The following is a 21516-nucleotide window of genomic DNA, read 5'->3' as shown; positions in this document are numbered from 1 at the left end:
GTCTTGACCCTGTTCCTTGTGGGAACTGTCCAGCCCGAACTGCCAAGCCAGGTCCTCCCTGGACCGGAAACAAGCATTCTGGTACCGGTTTCAAAATTTATAACAAGAAGATTTTTTGATTGGAATATCAAAAATACATATATTAACAAAGGCTGCAATTGTTTTCAATATTATTTGTAATTTTTGCTATAGAGGCCCTTGCATCCTTGGTATCTGAGAGACTGTTAATGGCCCCAGGAGACTACCAATGTATTCTGATGTAGATGTTCTAATTCACAGAGCCAGTCTATTGATATCATCTTACTATCCATTAGTATCTACAACTATGGTATCCTCAATAAACTATTGCCTGATGAGCGGTGATTGTGAGTTATAAGAGTCCTGGCATCCCTTCTTTTAGACCGGAGTGCAAGAACACTCCCTGTGAATGTATTTTTCGTGTAGTGCTGCCAATACTATAGTTCTATGGAATTTACGTTTGAAATACAGTTTTCTTATTTACGAAGTTGCTTCATTTCAGGGTAAAAAAGTGAAACCTTATGTTGTTTCAACTAAATTCCTCAGAATACTTATAGCAAATCTCAAATAAATGAGAGGAAGTATTGAGTTGTTCTGTTCAGTTGATGTCAATATTACAGCATGATTTCTAGCCAATTTGTGGGTATCCATTTGTTAAGCCTACACATGAAGGATTTCTCAATTAATGATATTTTTGATGGGAGGGATGCAAACTTTACTGTACTTTTAGGTAAATATAGGAAATGGTCAAGTCCTCCACCTGTCATGCTTGAAACTAAGAGAATGAGGGAATCTTAGTGAATTTTTCTTAATGTCAGATTATTGATATAGTGGTCTTTCTGGCCTTCTAGAATGCAGGTTTCCTGTTTTCAGTAGATAGCGTAGAGTAGGAGGTCTTCAATGAAACACTTTGTCACTGACTCTTTTGATGGGGTTGCTGTTCAATCATTATTGAGTGCAAGCTAAAAAGAGGGTATTGACAGTCAAATTAATATTGCTGGCGAGCTCCCTAGTTATATATGAACTGCACAAGGTGTAGAGGGGTGAATTTAGTCCAGCCAGTTCAGTTCAGTTCATAAACTTTATTCGACAGTTTAAAAAACGGCATAAAAGTACACAGATAAAATCATACATGTGACATTACACAGGGAAAGTACATATCATCATGGGTTGTTTTCAGGGCATACAGAAGTCAGCAGTACAAAAAAAAAAAAAAAAATAGCTAAAAAACCATACTTTTTCTTGCAGCAACAGATTTCAGGATAAAAGTTGCTATAAAAAAACACAAATCCGGGCTAGCAAGTGAAAATAACAATTTCATGGCATTTGAAGTAGAAGACACGGAATATTTTTTAAATAACGGTTTCAAGTAAACAATACGTAGGGCTTTATAAAGGGGGCAGATTAACATAAAATGAAGGGTACTTTGCTTGGTTAGTTCATCACATGGACAGGCAGATGTTGTATAATATTTCATTTTTGGAAAGGCCACAAGGTTGTGGACAATACCAAGTCTAAGTCTGGATAGGACGAATTGGTGAGATTGCCTGTAGATTATTTTGAGATAGATAGGCAAACCAGGACCCTCGTTTGCATTGGAGGAATAGAAAGCATGGGTTAAGTAGTTACTTGTGTCTGCTTTCCGTTTAACGAATTTTACCCTCATAAATTCCTCTTTCACCTCTTTTTTGGATAAAGTGGTTACAATATCCGGATCTTTGCGTACATCCAAATCAAAGAGATCTCTAAAAGTAGTGGTCACATACTTTATCCATGGTATATTCTTGAAATTATCCAAAGACAGACAATCTTTGATAATGCTCTTTGTGAAACTTGTTTCGTCCTTCAGCCAAATAGACCTCCATACCAGGAGGGGTCTCAATTCGGTTAAATCGGCTATATGGTCCAACCTTAGTTCCTCGTGGACCAGGTAGTTAGATGCCGATGAGGGTAAACAAAGTAGCCGTTTCAAAAACAAATTTTCCAGTATTTGTAAGTCTTTGTTACACCCGTACCCCCATACCCCTGAACCATAAAGTGCTATTGATGAACATCTGTGTCTATAAATATTTAGCATTGCTGGAATCCGTCGGCTGCCCAATTTGTTGGCAAATCGGAAGACACCTAGTGTAGCCTTCCCCAACCTGGCTTTTATGTTAATGTGTTCAGGTGTCCATGAGCCCCGACTGTTAAAAGTAATGCCCAGATAACAGAAGTTATCTACAACCTCAATTCTGTTATCTTTAAAATAGAAAGACTTGGGGTGATTCACCTTTTTACCACAGACCATAATGAATGTTTTAGAATTGTTAATTTTGAGTTTCTTGCCCTGGATAAAATCATAAAAACATTTCATTAGCCGCTGTAGGCCGATTGGGGTTCTAGATAATAAAACGGTGTCGTCCGCATATAACAACACTGGAATTGGTAGGCCACCTGCTTGTGGTGCATCTGCTTGGACCTGTTTTAATTCTTGTTCCATAGAATTAATAAAAAGGGAGAAAAGCAAGGGGGCCAATACGCACCCCTGCCTAATGCCTGATTTTACCATAATCTTTCTCGTACACTCTCCTGCTGGTCCATATCGTATCTGAGTGGTAAGGTTGGAATATAACCTAGCTAAGAAATGGATAATAGCTGAGGGAGCTCCCATATCGAGAAGGGTTGTCCACAACAGGGAATGGTTCACCAGGTCGAAGGCACTAGAGAGGTCCGCAAAGCAAAGAAATAAGGAGCCCGATTTGACCTTGGTATATTTACCTATTAAAAGGTTGAGGTTAATGCACTGGTCAATAGTCCCCAAACCCTTTCTAAAGCCATATTGGGATTGTGCCAGGATATTGTTATTGGTCGCCCACTCCTCCAGGCGTAATAGTAGTACCCGGCTCATGATTTTAAGGGAGGAGTCTAAAAGGGAGATGGGACGGTAGTTTTTGGCCTCCCCTCTATCTCCCTTCTTATAAATCGGGATAATAACGGATTCACTCCAGGTTGCCGGGGTGGAGAGATCAGTGGCGGCATTAAAGACCTGGGTCAATAGGGGGCTCCAAAGGGCCAGATCATGTTTATAAAGATCTATCGGGACCCCGTCAGGTCCCGGGGCTTTACCTCCTTTACTAGAATTAATTGCCGTGACTACTTCTCGGATGGTGATTCCCAAAGTCTGTGGGGTCAGCTGGGGATTCATACAGATTTTATCATAAGACTCCTCAGGGGGGTCAAATATTCCTGAAAAAAATCGGACCCAGCTATCTTCGCTTACTAATGCGGTAAGTACTGGGAAATCTTCTTTCTGGAGGAATGGGGCATTAATCGTACTCCAAAACAATTTACAATCCCGGAGAGCTGCGGCACAATCCAGATTGTCCCAGGCTTGTTCCCGGAGTTCGTTTTTCCTGCGTTTAAGTTCAATGTTATAATTGGACCGCAAGGTTTTAATCACTTCCCTGTCTCTTGGAAGATTGGATAGTGCTTGCTTAAGGGTTTTTAGCGCTGTTGTACAGGCTTGGTCGAACCAGCCAACCTTATCCCGTCTAGAATTCATCTTATTGTTAGTAAAAATTCTATTAATAATAATGCCTAGATCCTCAAAATCCGCTATAATACCCTTAGGAAGGGCATTGACTTCCAGACAGCGAAATATCTGCCTGGAACCACCTACCACAACTGCACTATGTAGTTTTTCTGATTTTTCTGTGCACCACTTTATCCGGGTTCCATTAGGCCTACTTGGGACAATATTGTCAACAACCCTGCCTGTAGGCGTAATTCTGGGGCCCCAGATAAGAATAGACATAGTTAGGGCATTATGATCGCTCAGACAATAGTCCTTAATTATTGGCACTGTGCAGAATGGCATCAAAAGGGTTGAAATCAACAAATGGTCAATAACCGACTCAGTATCCCTCCCTTTGAACGTTGGAACAATGTTGCCCTTTTTATCAAGAGCTGGAAGGTGAATAACTAAATCAAATTTTAACAGAAGACCATTAAGGGAAGTCCCATATGGGGTGTGTTGAAAATGTGCTAAATACTCCCCCGAATCCCCATCAAACCCACAAACTGGGGTTTGAGAGTGCGGGCACGTTCTAATATTGAAATCCCCTCCCCATATGATGTCATAAGATGTGTGGGATTTATTACAGATTTTATTTAGGAAGGCTTCCAGTTCGTCCACAACCAGGGTGCTGGTCGGATCAAATGTGTTATTGTAATGATTGATCAGTAAAGTGTTCCTACCCTTTTTGGATTGTAATTCCAGGATTTGTGAATGTGTGCCAACAGTAGAATACGAACCTACAGTTATCGGGAGATCAACTGATATAAAAACAAGCAGACCCTCTTTAGCCCTCCCCATAGCAGATTCCTGGGCAACACAGTTATAAGAAACAAAACCATCAAAATGAATGTCTAGAGTGGACCATGTTTCCTGTAAACATAGAATATCAAACCCAAGGATAAGTTCCCTCCACCCTAGAGCCGAAGCTCTCTGACGCCAGCCAGCTATATTCCAGCTCACCATGGAATACCCTTGGTCCCTTGGGGTAGATATCTCTTCCAAGGGAGAAATCATTGTACATCCCCTATCAGCAATAGCCTCATCAAGTGGTGAAAGGTGGACTTCAGTTGGTTTATCGAGAGTTAAGGGGGTCAGATCGAGTAGATCAGAAGTTATTTTGCCAACCGTTACTGGTAAGGAATAATACTCCACAGTAGCCCCGCTATCGACAGGATTAGTCTCGATGGGTAGAGGGGGAACAGTGGTAGAAGCACTGGGTAGTCAGTCGACTCCCTCTAGCCCATCGAGACAACTATATCGATTATAATCCCAGAAGATGTTCTGCGGGGGCTGAAAAGGGGGCAATCTGGGGTATCTTGGGTGAAAAGGCCTTCCCCTACGTTCAACCCTAGTCCATTCATTGCTTTCATCATAGTACATGGGGTTAATGGGTGGGGGGAAGAAAAAAGAGACAGGGAGAGTCTGGATAGTGGAATCTAATGACCTATTAACACCCGCACATATGTAAGACACAGTACGTGGGTCTCTAAAACTGACAGTGATACAGTCTCCCTTAATGGATTTAGGGGTTTTACCAATCCATGGTACCCTCCTCACCATGATGACCTCATTGTGCAGGTGTGCCGGTAAGGGTCGGTTCCAATTAAGCCATTTTATGACTTGGTTTTTAAGGGAGTTAAAGGTTTCGGTTTCACCCCTATCTAGTGGAGGTGCTCCTGCCAGAATTACCATGAACCGGTTGGCCTCCGGTGGTAGGTCAGGCCGTCTAATTCTTGGAGTTTTGAGGTCTTCAGGTGGGGGCCCTTGGATATCGATAGACAAAAGTGCGGGTGGAATATGCGAACCTGGGGGGGGGGCTTGGATAATCTGAGAGGCAACTAGGCTAACAGAGCTAGGAACTTGGGGATCATGTTGGATGCTTGTGGACGTTGAAACAGGAATTTGGGGCACAGTAGTAGGAGGGATAATTTGGGGGGCAGACATGCTAGGAGGGAGACCAGAACTATTAGGCTTGGAGGAGTTAGCTAAAAGTATAGCGGTTGATTTCTCTATATTAGACATTCTAAAATCAAGCCTATCTAGTTTGGCCTCTAAAGGAAAAATAATCGATTTTAGTAGGGTTGCAATTTTATCCATGGAGATATCGTTACTAGGTAAACTCCCTCCACTTTCGGAATTCAACAATGCAGATACTCCATCTATTCTAGCTGTTTTAGATGCCCTCCCGTTATTTTTACCTTTATTGTAATACTGTCTCTTCCGTTTCTTGATAGCCCCTTCTTTTCCCCCCTGAGTTGTAAGAAGGGTAGAATTTCCATCATTTACATAGGTAAGGGAAACATTTGCACAATCGGAGACATGGCTAGAATCAGCAATGACGATGGAGGGATTAGATATAACAACAGAGTCTACACTTAGCTGGGGGGCAGAATCGGGAAGTAAAAGATGGGCATCCACCACAGGCAAGCAGTCAGTAGGTCTTTCAGGAGTTTTGGCATTAGCAAAAGGGCCCATACTGGAACGTTTAAGAAACATTAGTTCCTTGGACAATCGTTTCTCCAGTGTGACAATTTCTTTGTCAATAATATTGTTAGCCCTAGTAAGAAACTTCTCCATACCTCCTGCGGCAGATTGTGATCCTCCAGCCAACAGGGATTTGCTCCTGGTTTCGCGTGATCCACAGGAAATCAGGCAGCAGGAGGATTAAGGGGGGTAGCCCGGTCCGGTCACTACCGGTCACGAACGGGCACAAACGGGCCCGCTCTTGGCCCGGTCTTCGCCCGCTTCTTCGTCGGCGCGCGTCCCGCGTACGCGTTCCAGGCGTGGTTGAGATAGAGGAGGAGAGAAGGGGGCGGGAAGAGGAACCAGGTGCGCGCGGTGGACGGCGCTAGCACTTCTGGACCTCGCAGTCCCGCTCCCACGGCAGATTGTAGTCCAGGCTCTCCCCCTGCTGAGGTGACCGAGCCGATGTGCTCCCAGGTCTCAGGATATGCTAATGAAGATGCTCCGCAGCAGTACTAGCCCCCAATGCGTCCACGAGTGAGCAGAGCAGCAATTCACACACAGCGCGAGCGGCACCCGCGCCAGCGGGTGCCGCGAGGAGTTATGAAGGTTGTCAAGCAGGTCGGAGGGAGAAGGGGGCGGGAAGAGGAACCAGGTGCGCGCGGTGGACGGCGCTAGCACTTCTGGACCTCGCAGTCCCGCTCCCACGGCAGATTGTAGTCCAGGCTCTCCCCCTGCCGAGGTGACCGAGCCGATGTGCTCCCAGGTCTCAGGATATGCTAATGAAGATGCTCCGCAGCAGTACTAGCCCCCAATGCGTCCACGAGTGAGCAGAGCAGCAATCCAGCCACATCTCATGTCTTATATTGCAGTGGGCGTAAATTGAGGAGTTGGACTCTGCAGAATTCCATGGAGTTACATATAAACTTTACGAGATTCCTCAGAGTTCTGTCAATGGGTAGAAATATGCATGTTTTGCTGCAGTTTTGCACCAGTAGCGTGATGAGCTCTGAAAAGTCAGCTTGAAAAGCATAATGTGGTGCACAAAAACATACGGCCATTTGAGTTGATCTTGCTGCCGCTCAAGTAGAAAATCTACTCGAGCGGAAACAAATCTACTCGAGAAGCAGCCCACCATTCACGACTGCCCACGACCGCCAGCATTAGAAAATGGTGCTAGGGGATGCCAAATCTCTCTCGCACACTCATTTCTGGAGTCTTGCAGAAAAACGTTCCGCCAGACAGCGATTGATGGAATTAGGCCGAAGCTCCACGTTACAAGAGTAATGTGGAGTTGCCAAATTCCACCCCTAGTCTTACCGCAGAGGCCAAGTCACAAACAGTTTTCTAATGTATTTGAGGCAGCTGACGTAGTGAGAATCAATATTTAATATCAAAGAAGGTGGAGGGTTAGCAATATATTATCATGCATACAACTTTCACCTCTATAGATATACAGCACTGGGCTGCCTATTGTGCCAAAAACATATAGAATTATAGATGGGTAAATGAGAATAATGGGGATATTTCCACTGAGGGGAATTTGTGTGACATCAACTAAACAAAGAGAGCAAAGCTTAAGTTATCCATGATGTCAATCAACCCTTATATAAAAATTCAAGAAACAACAGAATTAGGCGGCTGGGAAAGAAAGCACACACACTCCAGTTTTATAGTAGTTCTACTTTATAGTGTCCAAGAATTCTCAAACATTTCTGCTGTTCAAGCAGGAGGGACAGCCACCTATTCTCCCTCTGCTGGAACAAGTCCAAATTAAACTTAACAGGCTCTCCGCGCAGTCCAAATAAATCAGTGCAGTGTACGAAGTAGTAACAGTCTTTCTTTACGCAGAAGTTTCCTACGTGCTACGTCGCTTGCTGCATAAATCGCAGCTGACTTCTTCAGGGCTTGGCAGGTGTCCCTTTGAAATAAGCTATATCCTTGTTGTAAAATGTGCTCATATAGTCACGTAGTGTGTCTACTCATCATACAAGTATAGTCGTTTGTCTAATATCTGGTATTCCTTAGGAGAGTTCTCCTGGCCCCTCACATCGTACTGTCGAGGAGAAGTCTCGACAGTACGACATGAGAGGCCGGAAGCACTCTCCTAAGGAATACCAGATACTGGAAGAATGACTTGACTTATATGATTAGTGGACATACTACGGGACAAAATACGAGGTTATATTACGTCAAGGCTATTGTTTATTTCAAAGGGACACCAGCAAAGTCAAGAAGAAGTCAGCTGCCTTATATAACAAGCATTGGCATAGCCAATAGGTCGCGCCTTTGGAACCTTATAAGTGTTTAGCCATGCAGCACATTATCACCCACCGGGCAGATTTCTGTAATGGAACTAGTACTTATGTAAAGTGCTTTGATACCACCATTCATGCTACATAATGCAAAAAATAAAAAGGAATGAAAGGAGAAGTGCTTGCAGATTTCTGAGGTGGGGGAGCGAAAAGATGCACTCTGTAGAGTTACGCTGTGCCTACCTGCAGTGGATGTTTGTTTTTTCTCCACAACAGTTAGGGTAAAATGCTGATTGCTAACGTTCTTCTGTTTTGTTTAACCAGAAGCATGATCATCCGGTCAACAAATGGTTAAGCATCACAATGTAGCTATTTACTGAAACCCCACAAGGATTGTTCCCTTCCTCCACAAACCATGAGTGGTCTTTAAGGTGCTTTAACTACTGTAGCAGCTGCTTGTTGCCTTACAGGGTAGGCTTGTTGGCCAAGGCCCGCTCATTAGACGGTGCTGACGATTCCGCAGAAAAGTAAGATGTCACCGTAATTGATTTTTTTTCGGTTTCTTTGTGTTTTAGAGAAAATGAAAGCGCACTCTTGTGGAGGAAGGGTGGAGGGGATGCGCCTTCTAATGAAAGCGGCAAGGTCTGGAAATGAAACCTCAGCCAAAACAGATGGCAGCCTGCGCGCCTCCGCTAATGGCTCCTAATATATAATGCCAGTACAAAATCAGTACCAAATCAGAAAGCGAGCACAGTATAGAAAATCAGGAGCTGAACTGAAAGGAGGCGAAAGTGAGTTATCCCAGTGTGAAAGTGAAGGCGGGGCTGGAGTAACAGATGTTTATAGCCAACCAAATTAATATTAATTAGTCAGTTGTCCTCTAGTAGGATGAAAGGCTGAGCAGACGTGCTGGGTTCAAACCTGCGGTTGTGAGATCAAACATAAGATTAACAGGGTGCTTGCCTTAAAGTTAAGATTGCATTATATATTGCCAGTACCAAATCAGAAAGCGAGCACAGTAGAGGAAATCAGGAGCCATGTGTGTAAGCAGAGGCCTTCCTCCTTCTACAAGTCAACAGCAATGGGCCTAGCATGACAGCGAATGCACAAGTTTCTCATTGCAAACAGAGCATTGGCAGGGCTGTGTGTGTGCATGTGGCATGTGAAGGGAGGGTTGATTAAAAAGAATGGCGCGAGAGAGAAGCGGGGCGAGTGAGCCTGGCAGCGCGGCGAACGCGAATGCGCTAATTAAAAACAGATGGTGACATGACCCCGAACAGATGGTGCCCCTTGCTCGTAACCGCAAGCCGTAGGCCATGGGCGGATACATTTCCTGGGAAAGGTGGGACATGCACCTGCCTTTGCCCAATTACGTGCTGTCTTTTTAGAAAGACGCACGCAAATCCCAATAGAAAAACTGCTAAAAAAAACACAAGCGTTTGAAAAGTCCAGGGTGATTCCAAGAGGTAGTTTTCCTGCTCTAGGCTCGACCTAAAAACTGTCCCTTATTGTCAGTTATCCAAATACAGTTTTACGATGTGTATGGGTGCCATACCCATCCAATAGTAATTAATTAGTACAATGGCTGTGGATAGACAGCGATCATCATTATGTCACAGCAGTAGAATTTACGTTTTCTTTCTCACTGCTGTCACATAATTGCAGTGAATACAGGCATTTAGAGTAGTCTGTTCCTGATTGTGAATGGGTATGAGACCTATACATAATTTGGAGAATTATAGATGGGTAACATAAACATACCAGGGGCAGTACTACGGTATGGGTGCATTTTCTTAGTAAGTGCTGGCCACACCTTTCAAAAGGTCTGCCCAGCACTAACCAGAAATATGAGCCACGTTATAGTGAATGCACTGCTCACAGGGTAGCCAAGAACTCATGCATTCAGGTGAAAACTGGAGCAGGTGTTTTGAAGCAGCTCTGTGTTTCACAGTGCAGATGACACCCCACCTGCACTTAGAGATCCCCTTGCAGGCGGGTGCAGTGAGTGACTGACTGCACACATCTGCAAGGGGATGTCTGAGGGTCCAGGGGACCCCTTTGGCCCCTCCAGAGGGCCTCCGTCAGGAGGCTCACTGTCAGTGCGCTACCTTTTACGTGGTGCACTGTCAGTGCGCATCCTGACAGCTTCCTTGCCTCTGCGCCCGTGTATGAAATACGGGGCAGGCTCAGAGGCAAAGAGATTCCCTCATTTGCATGAGGCCACGTTCCCATGCAAACGAGGGAACACCCTCTGATGATAGCGCTGGCCCTTTATGTGCTCCAGCGCTAATGGTATTACAGAAGGGGCCGCACAAGCATCTGCAGCCCCTTCTGTAATATCAATGTGCCCTAATGGGTGCACAAAGTGGGCGCTAATGCCCACTACACCCCTGGGGCACTCCGGTAATATGGCCCCTTGCCTCCAGGCACCCACATGCCTCTGCCATTGACAGATGATAGGACACAGCACTGTTGCCTGCATTTTCATCCTTCCTCAGGTCTGTGGAGACCGCTGAGAGGAGGAAGCAGGGAGGGGAGACCGCCAATGGTCATTCCACTGCCACGCTCAGGACTCTGGAGATCGTGCGAGGCCATAGAATAAAGAAGAAGCAATCACGTCCTCTTGTAACGTCACAACAGTGGGATACCAGTTGTATTACCCACTGTTGTAACATCACTGCAGTGGATTACTGGATTTCCCTCTGGTTATGCACAATAGAGACTTCTTGTGGAAGCCCTCTGTAACAAAACAATCTGTAGCCTAGACTCTTTTTAACAAACAAATCTTTCTAAGAACTTTCATTGTCTCAAAAGTGGAAGTGGTCAAGCCGTGGAATGTACCCACATTTTGTGAATGTTGCCCATAACTATGTTTTCAAACTTTCAAACAAAGAGCACAATAATTTCCCGTTTTATTACCTGTGCTATATCATATTTCTTTTAGGGTTTCCTGTCGATGGATGTCTCTAATTTCATATAATTTGCTAGAGCTAATGTGCACTTACATATTATTCACAATTGATATGTTATTTCTGGCAGCAGTTCAATGTTAATGAAGTGATACTTCTGAACAGATTGGATCAGAAGCAGATTCCAGAAGGTTGTATAAATGTATTCCAGATTCACGGTGACTGCCGGGCCTGTAGTATGCATTAATGATAAGCTAAAACTTTGAGGAAATACTGGATGTGGTGATGGGCTACGAGAGCCAGCTGTAGCTATAGACAACGTTTGTCGTCATTTAGGTACCCAAATATTGTTGGTTCTGCAGAATCCTTGGCTATTACGCCTGCAGTTCTTATTCCAAGTGACCGCTTGTGTTGATGCTCCAATGAAGCACTACGTACACTGGCAATTTTGTAACTGGACTTATTTGTTTACCTTTTAATCTATCGGTTTTCTTTGCTGCCCTGCAGTTAGCCGATGTACTCTTTGTGTGATTGGTTATGCAAATGCCAATGAACCAGCCCTGATCGTAAGGCACCCAACAGGCAACATGTGAGCATTAATTCACGTGGGAAGTGAAACAAGTGCAGTAGGCCTGTTTAGAAACCCTGAGTACATAGTGCCAGTTCGTAAGTTAAATATCCTCATAGGGGCGGCTACTCCGTTTCAGCAGAGCAGCGTCGCCGCACAGGCCAGAGCTGAAAAATAATGTAATAAAGAGTATTTATTACCATTTTATTTTTCCCCAATCGCCCCCTTCTGCACTGAGTGATGGGGCGGGGCCAGTACTGTCATGCCGAGTGGCTGCAGCAGGGAACTGAGTGCTTTAAAATACGCATGTCTCTTTGGCTGGCCGTCTTGGGCCGGCCAGCCAGACATGCACATTTCAAAGTTCTGTAACCCAGCCGTCTTAGACAGCTGAGTTAGAGAAAGCACAAGTCTCCAGTGCTCTTAGTAGCGATGAGAGAGGCCGCTCTAGCCAATCCTGTTGTTGCTCTCATGCTGTGAGAGCAGTGCCAGGATTGGTCAGTCCAGTTTCCTCCAGCGCTGGAAGAGAGACAACCGGTGGAGGAGGACGTTGCGCCGTGCTGCGCCTTAAGGAAAGTGTAATATTTTATTTGCGCCCCCGCCGCACCACCCTTGGTACATAGCAGCCACCACTGCATCCTCATAGTAAAGTAAATTGAATGGTGCTGAATGCTGCCAGGTGGGACCCTTCTGAGTGGAGAAGAATGCCGACTCGGCTTCCGTTGTGGATGTCAAGCGTGTAACACGTCACGGATTCGGTGTAGTCTGTGAGTTATATCAGATGGTTAGTGTCTGGATCACTTTAAGCAGCTGTTATATTCTTCTTTCACTTTAGCAATATTTCATCATGTTCTAAATGGGAGGCGAGGGAGCTTCTAAGTTCACCTTCAAAAGTTGGCACTTTGAGGAGGTTCCCAAGTTTGCCAACCTTGTCCAGCAGGCTTTGCGCTGAATTTTTTCTTTAAAAAAAGTTTTTTTCAAGAGCGTTTTCTTGCAAAACTTCTTCAGTGAGAATTGTCTTTCTGCAAGACTTGTCTTGCACTTTTTCTCTCAAACCCCACTTTCAATAGACACCTTCTCCTAGTATTTGCTTTTTAAAAACTTTGCAAATATCATGATGTTTATGAAGATTTAAAAGGATACAAAAAATCTTCAGAATGTTGTAAAGGAAAACCTTTCAACTTTGCACCTTGCCAGTTCTGACGTGTAATAAGGTTGCTACACATGAACGATTTGAGGGGTAATTGGATGTCGTTTAATCATGGTACATTACGTTGGTATATTAAGTTCCCAGCAGTATGTTTCAATTCCACATTTTGTGCATGCAGATCATAGCAATCCAGTAATTGGAAATGGTGCCGAGAAATCTCAGAATTCTACATTTAACGCTTATGCTTCCAGTATCGTTATTTAGAAACCGAAGACCGTGCAATGAAGAGCAAATATTAAATTAGCACAAGATTCACTTATGAAATAGCTCTTCACCTTCAAGGTAGTAGAGCACTCATTATTTTTAGGTCAAACTGAAAAAAAATTATTAACGTGTTTGTTTTGATGAAGAAAATTCTTTACATAAATATAGTTCTTCATGCAATAGTTTTGTTTTGCTGTTGCAAGATGGCTTCACTCATGAGAGGGAAATTGCATGTATTTCAAAAAAGGCTACAATCAAAAGAAAAGGACATCTTATCAAATATGCATTTGGCTGTATCAAAGATGTTCTTTTCCTGCGTGGGCAGATGACATTGCAGCCAACTCTAGACTAGCCTGCGTCCAGTTGTCAGAACAGGACATCGCTGCCTCATATTATAGCGCCAACTGCTCTGGGCACTTTCCAAACATTCTAGGCCTCGTGACTATACATGTTATTAGGACCTAGAGAGCAGGACCTGAATTCGCTGGGGAGAACATATTTGAGAGCGTGTTTATCGTGTGCTCCCACGGAAAAGGACCACTTTCTGTTGAAAGAAATAGGAGGCAAATGCTATTGGCCTCTTTTGATATATTTATGTCTGTAGTGCCAATATGGTACTTGACAGTTTGCCAAACTGAATTACATTGTGTACAAAGTTGAGAAAGATTTAACAAGCAGAGTGCATGTTTTATATCATCACAAAATAATCTTTACCAAACCCAAGCAATAGATTGAGACCTCTATCTGACGTGTTGAGGCTTGTGTTTTGTAGAGGGCAGCGCGACTGGTGCCACTGCACCTGGCGCAAGGTTGGGGTCGTGGGAGGGGCAGAAGGGGGTGCTGGCTGGTTGTCCTTTGTGTTGAAATATCTTAAGCGATTAAAAGCACTTGCTGGAGAGTTCCTTGTATGTCCATCACTTTTCAAGCAACAATAAAAATGCCAAGATAACTCTGGTAATTAGAGCGTAGTCTTTTGTCTAGTGGCAGTTTTGACTCATCATAAAGTAGGGCAGCGGGTTAATATGCCTACTGTGCAGCTGTACCGTGTAAATCGCAGAACTGTATTTTATATGGATAGCTTGGTGGGTTAATGATTTTGTCAGAGATATCCTTTTGTTACTTGCACTTCATAACGTACAATCCTAATATAGCACAGTGAATTGTCATCAAGGAGCTGCGTGCAAGCTGGAGAGTATGGGCTAGAACGTTATATTGTTTTTCCCATTTTTTTATTATCCTAATTTTGCTAAACAGGATTTGTTTGAGTGGAAATAAATTCTTATTAGAACATTGGAATGTTGGGAGCTCCATTGAAGACAATGACGTGCTCCCTGCTTCTACGCGCCGTTAAAGGCCCGCAGAGCAACATTCCAATGTTTTACAAAGGCCTCTCGGAGCTCGAGGGGATTTAAATCCCCTCGAGCGCAAGAGACCTTTGTTTTATTTGTTAGAACATTCTGTTCTCTAGTGGCAGAATGTTCTAATAGCTTTATAGCCCTTCCTAGCAGGGTTATACCGGCTATTAAAGTCCCGCTCCCTTGTTAAAGTCCCTCGCCTTCGGCTCAGGCCTTTAACGCGGGAGCCGGCCCTTAATAGCCGGTAAAGCCTGCAATGGCGAGCTATAAGGCTACTTTAGCAAGCCAATCCAACCACGGTGTTATGTTTTAAATCCTGAGTTTATGCTTACCCAGACCAAGTACTCTTAAAATATACTGCCTACGCGTATGGATGACAAGTGATTCCTGTACCTTGTAGTCAGTCCTCTTTTTCTGGTAATAGTAGCGCTATAAAAAAATTAAACACTTGTGAGAGTAGGGCTTTATAGAGATGAGGGGCACTGTTGGAAGGTGGTAGTGAGGGAATCTGTGGCCAAGAAGGTCACTGGGGTGGGGAGAGGAACTCCAATAAAGATTGCCGCACTAGGCACCACCAGTGTTAAAGCCAGCCCTGGTGCTACTAACAATGTCAGTTCTTTGTCTCTTGCTTTGGCTGGGACTGTAATCACCTTGCTCTTCCCTTTTTACTGAAGCTCATAGTCGGTTAGTGTCTCTACATTAGTCCTTCCTTTATGTTTATTGTGAGAGCATGCAGGCTCGGACGTGCAAGTCCTGCCTTCAGTAACTTCAGGTAGGTTCATCCCTTCATTCTTTGGCATCATCGGTGGCTGTGTCTAAGTCTAAGAAAAAGAGGCTTTGGCTGAGGAATATTTGCTACCTGTACTGTTCCACTACTCAAACTATACTTCCTTTGTCTTCATCAAGACAGGGGCATAACAAAACTCTAGGAGGCCCCCTGCAAAAAGCATTGAAAGGGCCCCCCATGTTTTGGACGCAGTCAGGAGCTCTCAGGCCTGCCCCTGCATAGTGCCGGAGGGGGCCCTCTGGAGCTCGGACCCCCCACACCGTGGGGGCTGCGGGGGCTATTGTTACGCCACTGCAACAAGAGCTAGTGCCTGAGCTATGCCCCTTGGCTCCCTCTCTCTTCTTTGATGAATGAGGATAAGGTTATGTTACATTACAATTCAATGAGAGTTTGACTTACCATTCAGTCTTCCTTTAGGCTTCAGAGAGCATAAAGAGGGGGTCAAGAAGCACCGGTAGAGAGGTCCTTGTGACAAGCGGCATCATCACTAGCAAGGGGCAGGGACACTTTCAGCACTACCTTTTAAAAATGAGTGTGCAAAGTACATTCTGCAACAGCACACAGTGACTTAACAAGTGCAGAGTTGCAGAATGTTCTTTCCAGTGCCATTCCTGGGCCCGAGGAATAGCCTTCATAGGATTACGGAGCCCTCACACATTGTCATGCTTCATCATCGGGCCTGCTCCTTGTTGAGCTGGCCCTACACAAGGGGCCTCTTCATCGGAGATTGTTTTCCTATGTGAGCCCGCTGGGTTAATATTGCCTCCGGCGACCTGGGTGCGTTGATGAGAATACCTTGAGGCACTTTGTTTTTGGTCCTGATGAAATGCTGTAGATCCCTTCGGTATTTTCAGTGGTCCGGAACATTGAATCTAAAGCTGAAAGGATCTGATTTGCAGTCTCTGCAGCACTTTACGCCCAGAGGATGTTGGAGATAACGTATGTGAGGTCAGACGTAAAGAATTAGCTTGTTTGACTTTGCTTATTGAAATGAGATATTAATGGTGCTCCATCTCTCCTGCAGAATCCTAGCGGACAATCCATTCCAGTGCTCCTGTGACATCATGTGGATCAAAATATTCCAGGAAACTAACTTCCTGAACTCAGAAGCTCAGGATTTGTACTGCTATGACGACAGCAGGAGGAAGGTCCCTCTCTCGGGGATGGACATTCCCAACTGCAGTAAGTCAAATACTTCAAAAGTTTACAAGTGGTTGAAATCTATTTTACAGTATTAAACTGATGAAAAATTACAGGAAATGATCAGAACATGTTTCTTTGACTTGCATTGATAAAGCTCATAGTGACTCACTGGACGGTGAGTGGTCCTGATCGGAAAGCGTACTACTCTTGTAGTGGCAACTGTGAAGCTAATGTGATTAGATATTTAAGATGTGTTCATCTTTCAAGACCAGTGCTTGCTTTTTTACATCAGCTGTGCATTATTTCTTTTGAAGTAACTTCAACAGCTCCCACTGCGTGTGAAGGCGCAAGCGTGGGTGACGCTGCCTAATTTTCACTTATGCGTCATGCATGCTCAGCAATTTGTGCCCATGGGCTAAGAAGGGACTCCAAAATGTTTTCTGATATTCTATCACGTCAGTGGAGAACTGCTACTTCTTGCCTTACGAAGGCAGGTGCGGCGGCACAGTTTAGAGAAGTGGGGAGAGGCTGGGTGGGGGGAGGTTGACAGATGACAGGATACGTAAAATTAAATACAAAAATTAATAAAGCCACTACAAAGTCAAAGTCAAAAGTTTATTGTTTCAGTTAATTAAAGCAATAACAATACAATTACTAAAACAGAGTACCACAGTTAAGAAAATTGTTATTTTATTTTATCATAAAAGCCTTAAGTTTCTACATAAAATCACGTGTGAAGAATATCATTGTTAAAAAGTGGAGGTGTTTTTAACGTGCGTAGTTTACAGTTTGGGGAGTCTGGAGCGTTTTTTAAGACTCTTTTGTAAATTGCAACTTGTGCTTTGTTTAGTAGGTCAACGTCTTTCCCGTGGAGAGCTGTGCTGACGTATGATAGCGTTGGTAGCATTTTGACTTTTATTGTTGCTAGTAGGGGTTTGAATGATGGCCCCTTGAGGTTTTTTGATAAGGACCTGAAGGCGAATGACAAGGCGTTTGCTCTCTGAGTGATGTAAGCTTTTTGCTCCTGATGGCTGTGCCGATTATCGAAATAGAATCCCAAGTACTTGTAGTTAGATACTACTTCTAACTTTTTACCCTCCAGTTGGAATTGCTGTTTGACAGTCCGTCGTCTGGTAATAAGCATTGTTTTGCTCTTTGTGATGTTTATCTCGAGGTTGTTGTTGGTTATGAATTCCAACGTTCCTGCAAGTGATCTTTGTAGGCCGATCTTGGTTAGGCTCATCAAAACGATGTCATCCGCGTAGGATAAACGCGTTAAGGGTAGAGTACCTAATTTAGGTGGGTGGGATGTAATCTTATTGAGCTTTGGGGCAGGGTCTGCCATGAAAAGATTAAACAGTTGGGGGGCCAGGACACAGCCTTGTTTGAGCCCTTTGGTGGTTTTAAATTTTCTAGATAGCCTTGCTCCGTCTCCCAGTTTTGCTCTCATCCATGTGTTGGAGTATAGGAGCAATATTCCTCGGAGTATTTTGTCCGGGACGTTCCAGCTGCGTAATTTTCCCCATAGAATGTTGCAGTCCACACTGTCAAAAGCCGCCTTTAGATTGATGAAACAGAGGTGCAGCTGTTGTTTCCTTCGGATGTATTTGTCGGCTATCAGTGAGAGTGATAAAATATTTGCTGTTGTCCCGCACCCATTCCTGAAGCCTGTTTGATTAAGTGGAATTTGTTTTGAGCTTTCAGACCAGGTAGTTAGTTCTTCCAAAAGTAATGAGGCATAATGCTTCGCGTCCACATCCAAAAGTGCTATCAGCCTGTAACTCGCTGGGGACGTTCTATCTCCGCCTTTGAAAATCGGAGTGACTACTGAGCCTTGCCAACTTGATGGAATTTGACATTCTCTCTCCACTTCATCGAACAGTTTTTTTAGTCTTCCGCTCCAGAACTCTGGGTCTGATTTAAAATTATTTGGGGAATACCATTCCACGGCTCTTCCGGAGTGTTCTTCTTATGTCTTCGTCGCTGAAGACTGGGTGTCCGGATACAGCTACTGTCTTGCTGGCCTCACTCGATTGTGCCTCTTCTGCGTAGTGCAGTATAGGCCGTTGGCCAGTTCCTGGTGCTTGTACTGCCCTCAGTTCTTCTCTCGAGTTTGCTTCTTCTGTGTTGTGCGATGTGGGTCGTCCGCAGGTTGGGTAGCTGTTTGTGGTTTGTGGGGCCCACCTGTCATAGCTTAGTTGTTCTTCAAGCTCCTTGGGCGACACTTGTGTCCTCTGCCTCCATGCTAGATGTTTCAGCGGTTCCGTGTCTGTGAATTTCTTTGTTCTTAGTGTGGCCCAGTTGGCTTCTTGTACACTTGAGGAAATTGGGTTTGCGGGGTGTTTTAACCCATTGATTATTCTCAAAAATGCACTTGAATTGGTATTTTTTGCCGTGCATAGTAATTTTGCCCAAAAGTTATCCTCCATTCTTTTTTTCTGCTCCCACAATGCCTGTTTGTAATTTTTCTTGAGATTCTGTCTTTGGGCCCAGTCTATTCGTGAAGTAGCTGTTTTTTTCAGTATCCTTGCATTTTTCCTTATGTCTAACTTAAGTTTAATCAGTTCTGTTGAAAGTGGCTTGTTGTGTTTTGATGCCCTAGAATTTTTGTGTGTGACGGACATAATTGTTGTTAGCTCTTCTGTGAAACTCTCCCAGTTTTGTATCTGGTTGTGTACGCTAGTTTCACTTTCTATTTTGATTCTCTGGACTTTTACTTGAAGGTCTCCAATGTTGTCTATTGACCATTTCAGTCCTTTCAGGTTGGTTGAGAGCGAGCTATCTCTAATTGTCCTGCTATTTTGGTGTTTAGTAGGCTTTATGTTGGAAGTAGGTGTGCTGGTATGAATGGTCACTTTTTGTCGTAAATTCAATTGAGAACTGTTGGAGAAAAGGCAATAGTGGAAGTGAGACTGCTGTATAGTCAAGTCTAGATAGTGTGGTCCCTCCAAGGTGAGTGTACTTTGGAGGGTAGTCTTCTGGAGTTCTACCATTTAGTACCCTCAGGCCCAGATATTCCAAGGTTGTTAACAGTTGCTGTCCTACTGGGTCAGGGCGCTCTGGTTTGAGCTGGTATTGGGGTTGCACGTTCCAGAACTCATTGTCTTCTGCTAGCTTGTCGTCCACTGCTGGAGTGTGGATTAAGTTTGAATTAAAATCATCTGTTAAGATGATTTCCCAGAAGGGGTTGGTATTTCGTATGGCGTTAATCGTGGTTATTAACTGGTTTATCTGGACTTGCTTCGCTTTCATATGTGGGTGTATATAGATGTTCACTAGTAGGACGGGTTCCTCTCTGCCGGGAATAGACAGTTTTATTAGTTGCACGTTTGGCCCGTGAGGGGCTATTTGCTCGGATCTGATGTTGATGTCTGTCGCAACGTAGACTGATAACCCCCGTTTTGGGCAGCCGTGCTTGCTGCTTTTTTCTGCCGGGGTGCTAAAGTGCGTGTACCCAACAAGCAGCAGCTCCTCTAGTGCCCAAGTCTCCTGTAAGGCGATTATGTCGCATGATGCCCAGTTTTGAAGGGGCCAGCCGTCTCCTAGCCATTTCCTGGCACCAGCTATGTTCCATGATATAAGGTAGAGGGTGTTTTGACAGTTGTTCGTTGGCTGTTTGTGGCAGGGTGAGTTGTCTTTCTCCTTGTTCAACGTGCCTGCTAGCCAGCTCCAGTAGTCTAGGGCGCCTTGAGTATTTTCTCGTCTTCCGGAGTTGTCCACTTCCCGTCTTGCTGGTGGTGGGCTGTACCCCCTTGCATTCCGGAGGACTGAGTGTGCCTGTTCCTTTGTCTCCAGCGTGCGCCCCGCTTTTCCCTTCGCCACCGCTGGTTCCCTAAGTGGGCCTGGGTAGTGTGGTTTTGCCGGTCTCGAGAGTCTTATGCCCAATGTGTCGAAGTGTTGCTTAAAGGTCATTATTAACTGAATGATCTCCCCTGTTTGCCATATCATGAGTGTTTGTTCCAAGGTCGTGTTGTGTTCTTGCTTACAAAATTCCACTGAGAGTAGGTGGGCTGAATTTAGGAGTTGTAGCCCTTGGATGTTTGCAAACAATTTGAGTATGTTGCTCCTGTTTAATGTGTCGTGCAACCCCTGGGTTTCGTATTCCGGTGTTAATAGCAGTTGTTGGAGGTATTGACTGTCCTTCCTTGTCCTGCTGCAGGCGTTGGCTTCATGATCTGTCCTGCAGCAGGAGCTGGCTTCATGGCCTGGTCCCATCACAGTAGGTGTTTGTATTTTACACTTTCCGCTATTAGGCTTGGAGCTTGTTTCGGCGTTTTATAGTGTAATTATTAATGGTTGCCTACTGTCCCGGTTGTTCTCTTTCCCACTTACCCGTTGGTAATAGTTTCGGGTATTGGGTCCCTAATGTGGGCCGCATGTGCACCTTCTCAGGGGGCAACTTCTCCCTTGTTGTTTATATTTGCATTTCGGCCTCCGAGATGTAGGACAGTCTTTATAGCTGAGGTGGAGGGTGGGCTATTGACAGCCCTGCCTGAGGATTTCTTGATGTCATTGCCTTGCGGGACTTTTGTAGTATTAGAAATGTCCTCTTTTCATGTGCTTAATTTTACGTCACCTTCTATGTGAATACTGCTCTGTAGGCTTGGTGTTAGTTTTTTCTGTATTGTAGGGCCTGCGCTCTTCTTGGACTTTGCTGCTTTTTCCTTTCTGTCTTGTACGGAGTCTACTGTGATGTTCGCGATGTGGTCTCTTTGTTCTTTGGAGGTTTGTTCGTCCCTTCCTGGTGTAAGTAGGGGCTGCTTTTTTGGTGCCTCAGTTGATGTGTCCATTGGATCCTCAGTCGATCTTGTAGTGTTTAATGTGTGGTCTTTTTTTCTGGATGTAGTGAATATGGGGAACATTTTCGGCCCATGCTCCGTGTTCCCTGCCGATAGTTTGTTCCTTGCTTTCCTTTCGCGTTTTTTTGTCGTCTTGTTAATTTAGTTGGTTTAGGTGAGACAGGCAAGTTTGACGTGGGGCCTGCCTTTTCCGTGTTCGTCACTTTTTGTTTTTCTTTATCCATCTGTTTGAGGAAGGTTGGTTGTATA

The 21516-nt window shown here is 44.4% G+C and overlaps 1 protein-coding gene across 10 annotated transcripts in view; it reads left to right on the top strand.

The window, feature by feature from the left end:
* Positions 1-21516, top strand: part of NTRK2 (neurotrophic receptor tyrosine kinase 2) — a 539717-nt gene that overhangs the window by 93437 nt on the left and 424764 nt on the right. For all 10 annotated transcript variants that reach the window (XR_014970375.1, XM_085633114.1, XM_085633106.1 and 7 more), the window contains exon 6: positions 16350-16507. Coding sequence is in view for 9 of the 10 variants with exons in the window: in XM_085633114.1 (XP_085489240.1) it covers positions 16350-16507 (158 nt within the window). In the remaining variant the exon portion in view is untranslated. The remainder of the gene's footprint in view (positions 1-16349; positions 16508-21516) is intronic.

Source organism: Triturus cristatus, chromosome 2_1 (genome assembly GCF_964204655.1).
Source record: "Triturus cristatus chromosome 2_1, aTriCri1.1, whole genome shotgun sequence".
NCBI lineage: Eukaryota > Metazoa > Chordata > Amphibia > Caudata > Salamandridae > Triturus > Triturus cristatus.
This window is presented reverse-complemented; position numbering and strand designations above follow the sequence as displayed.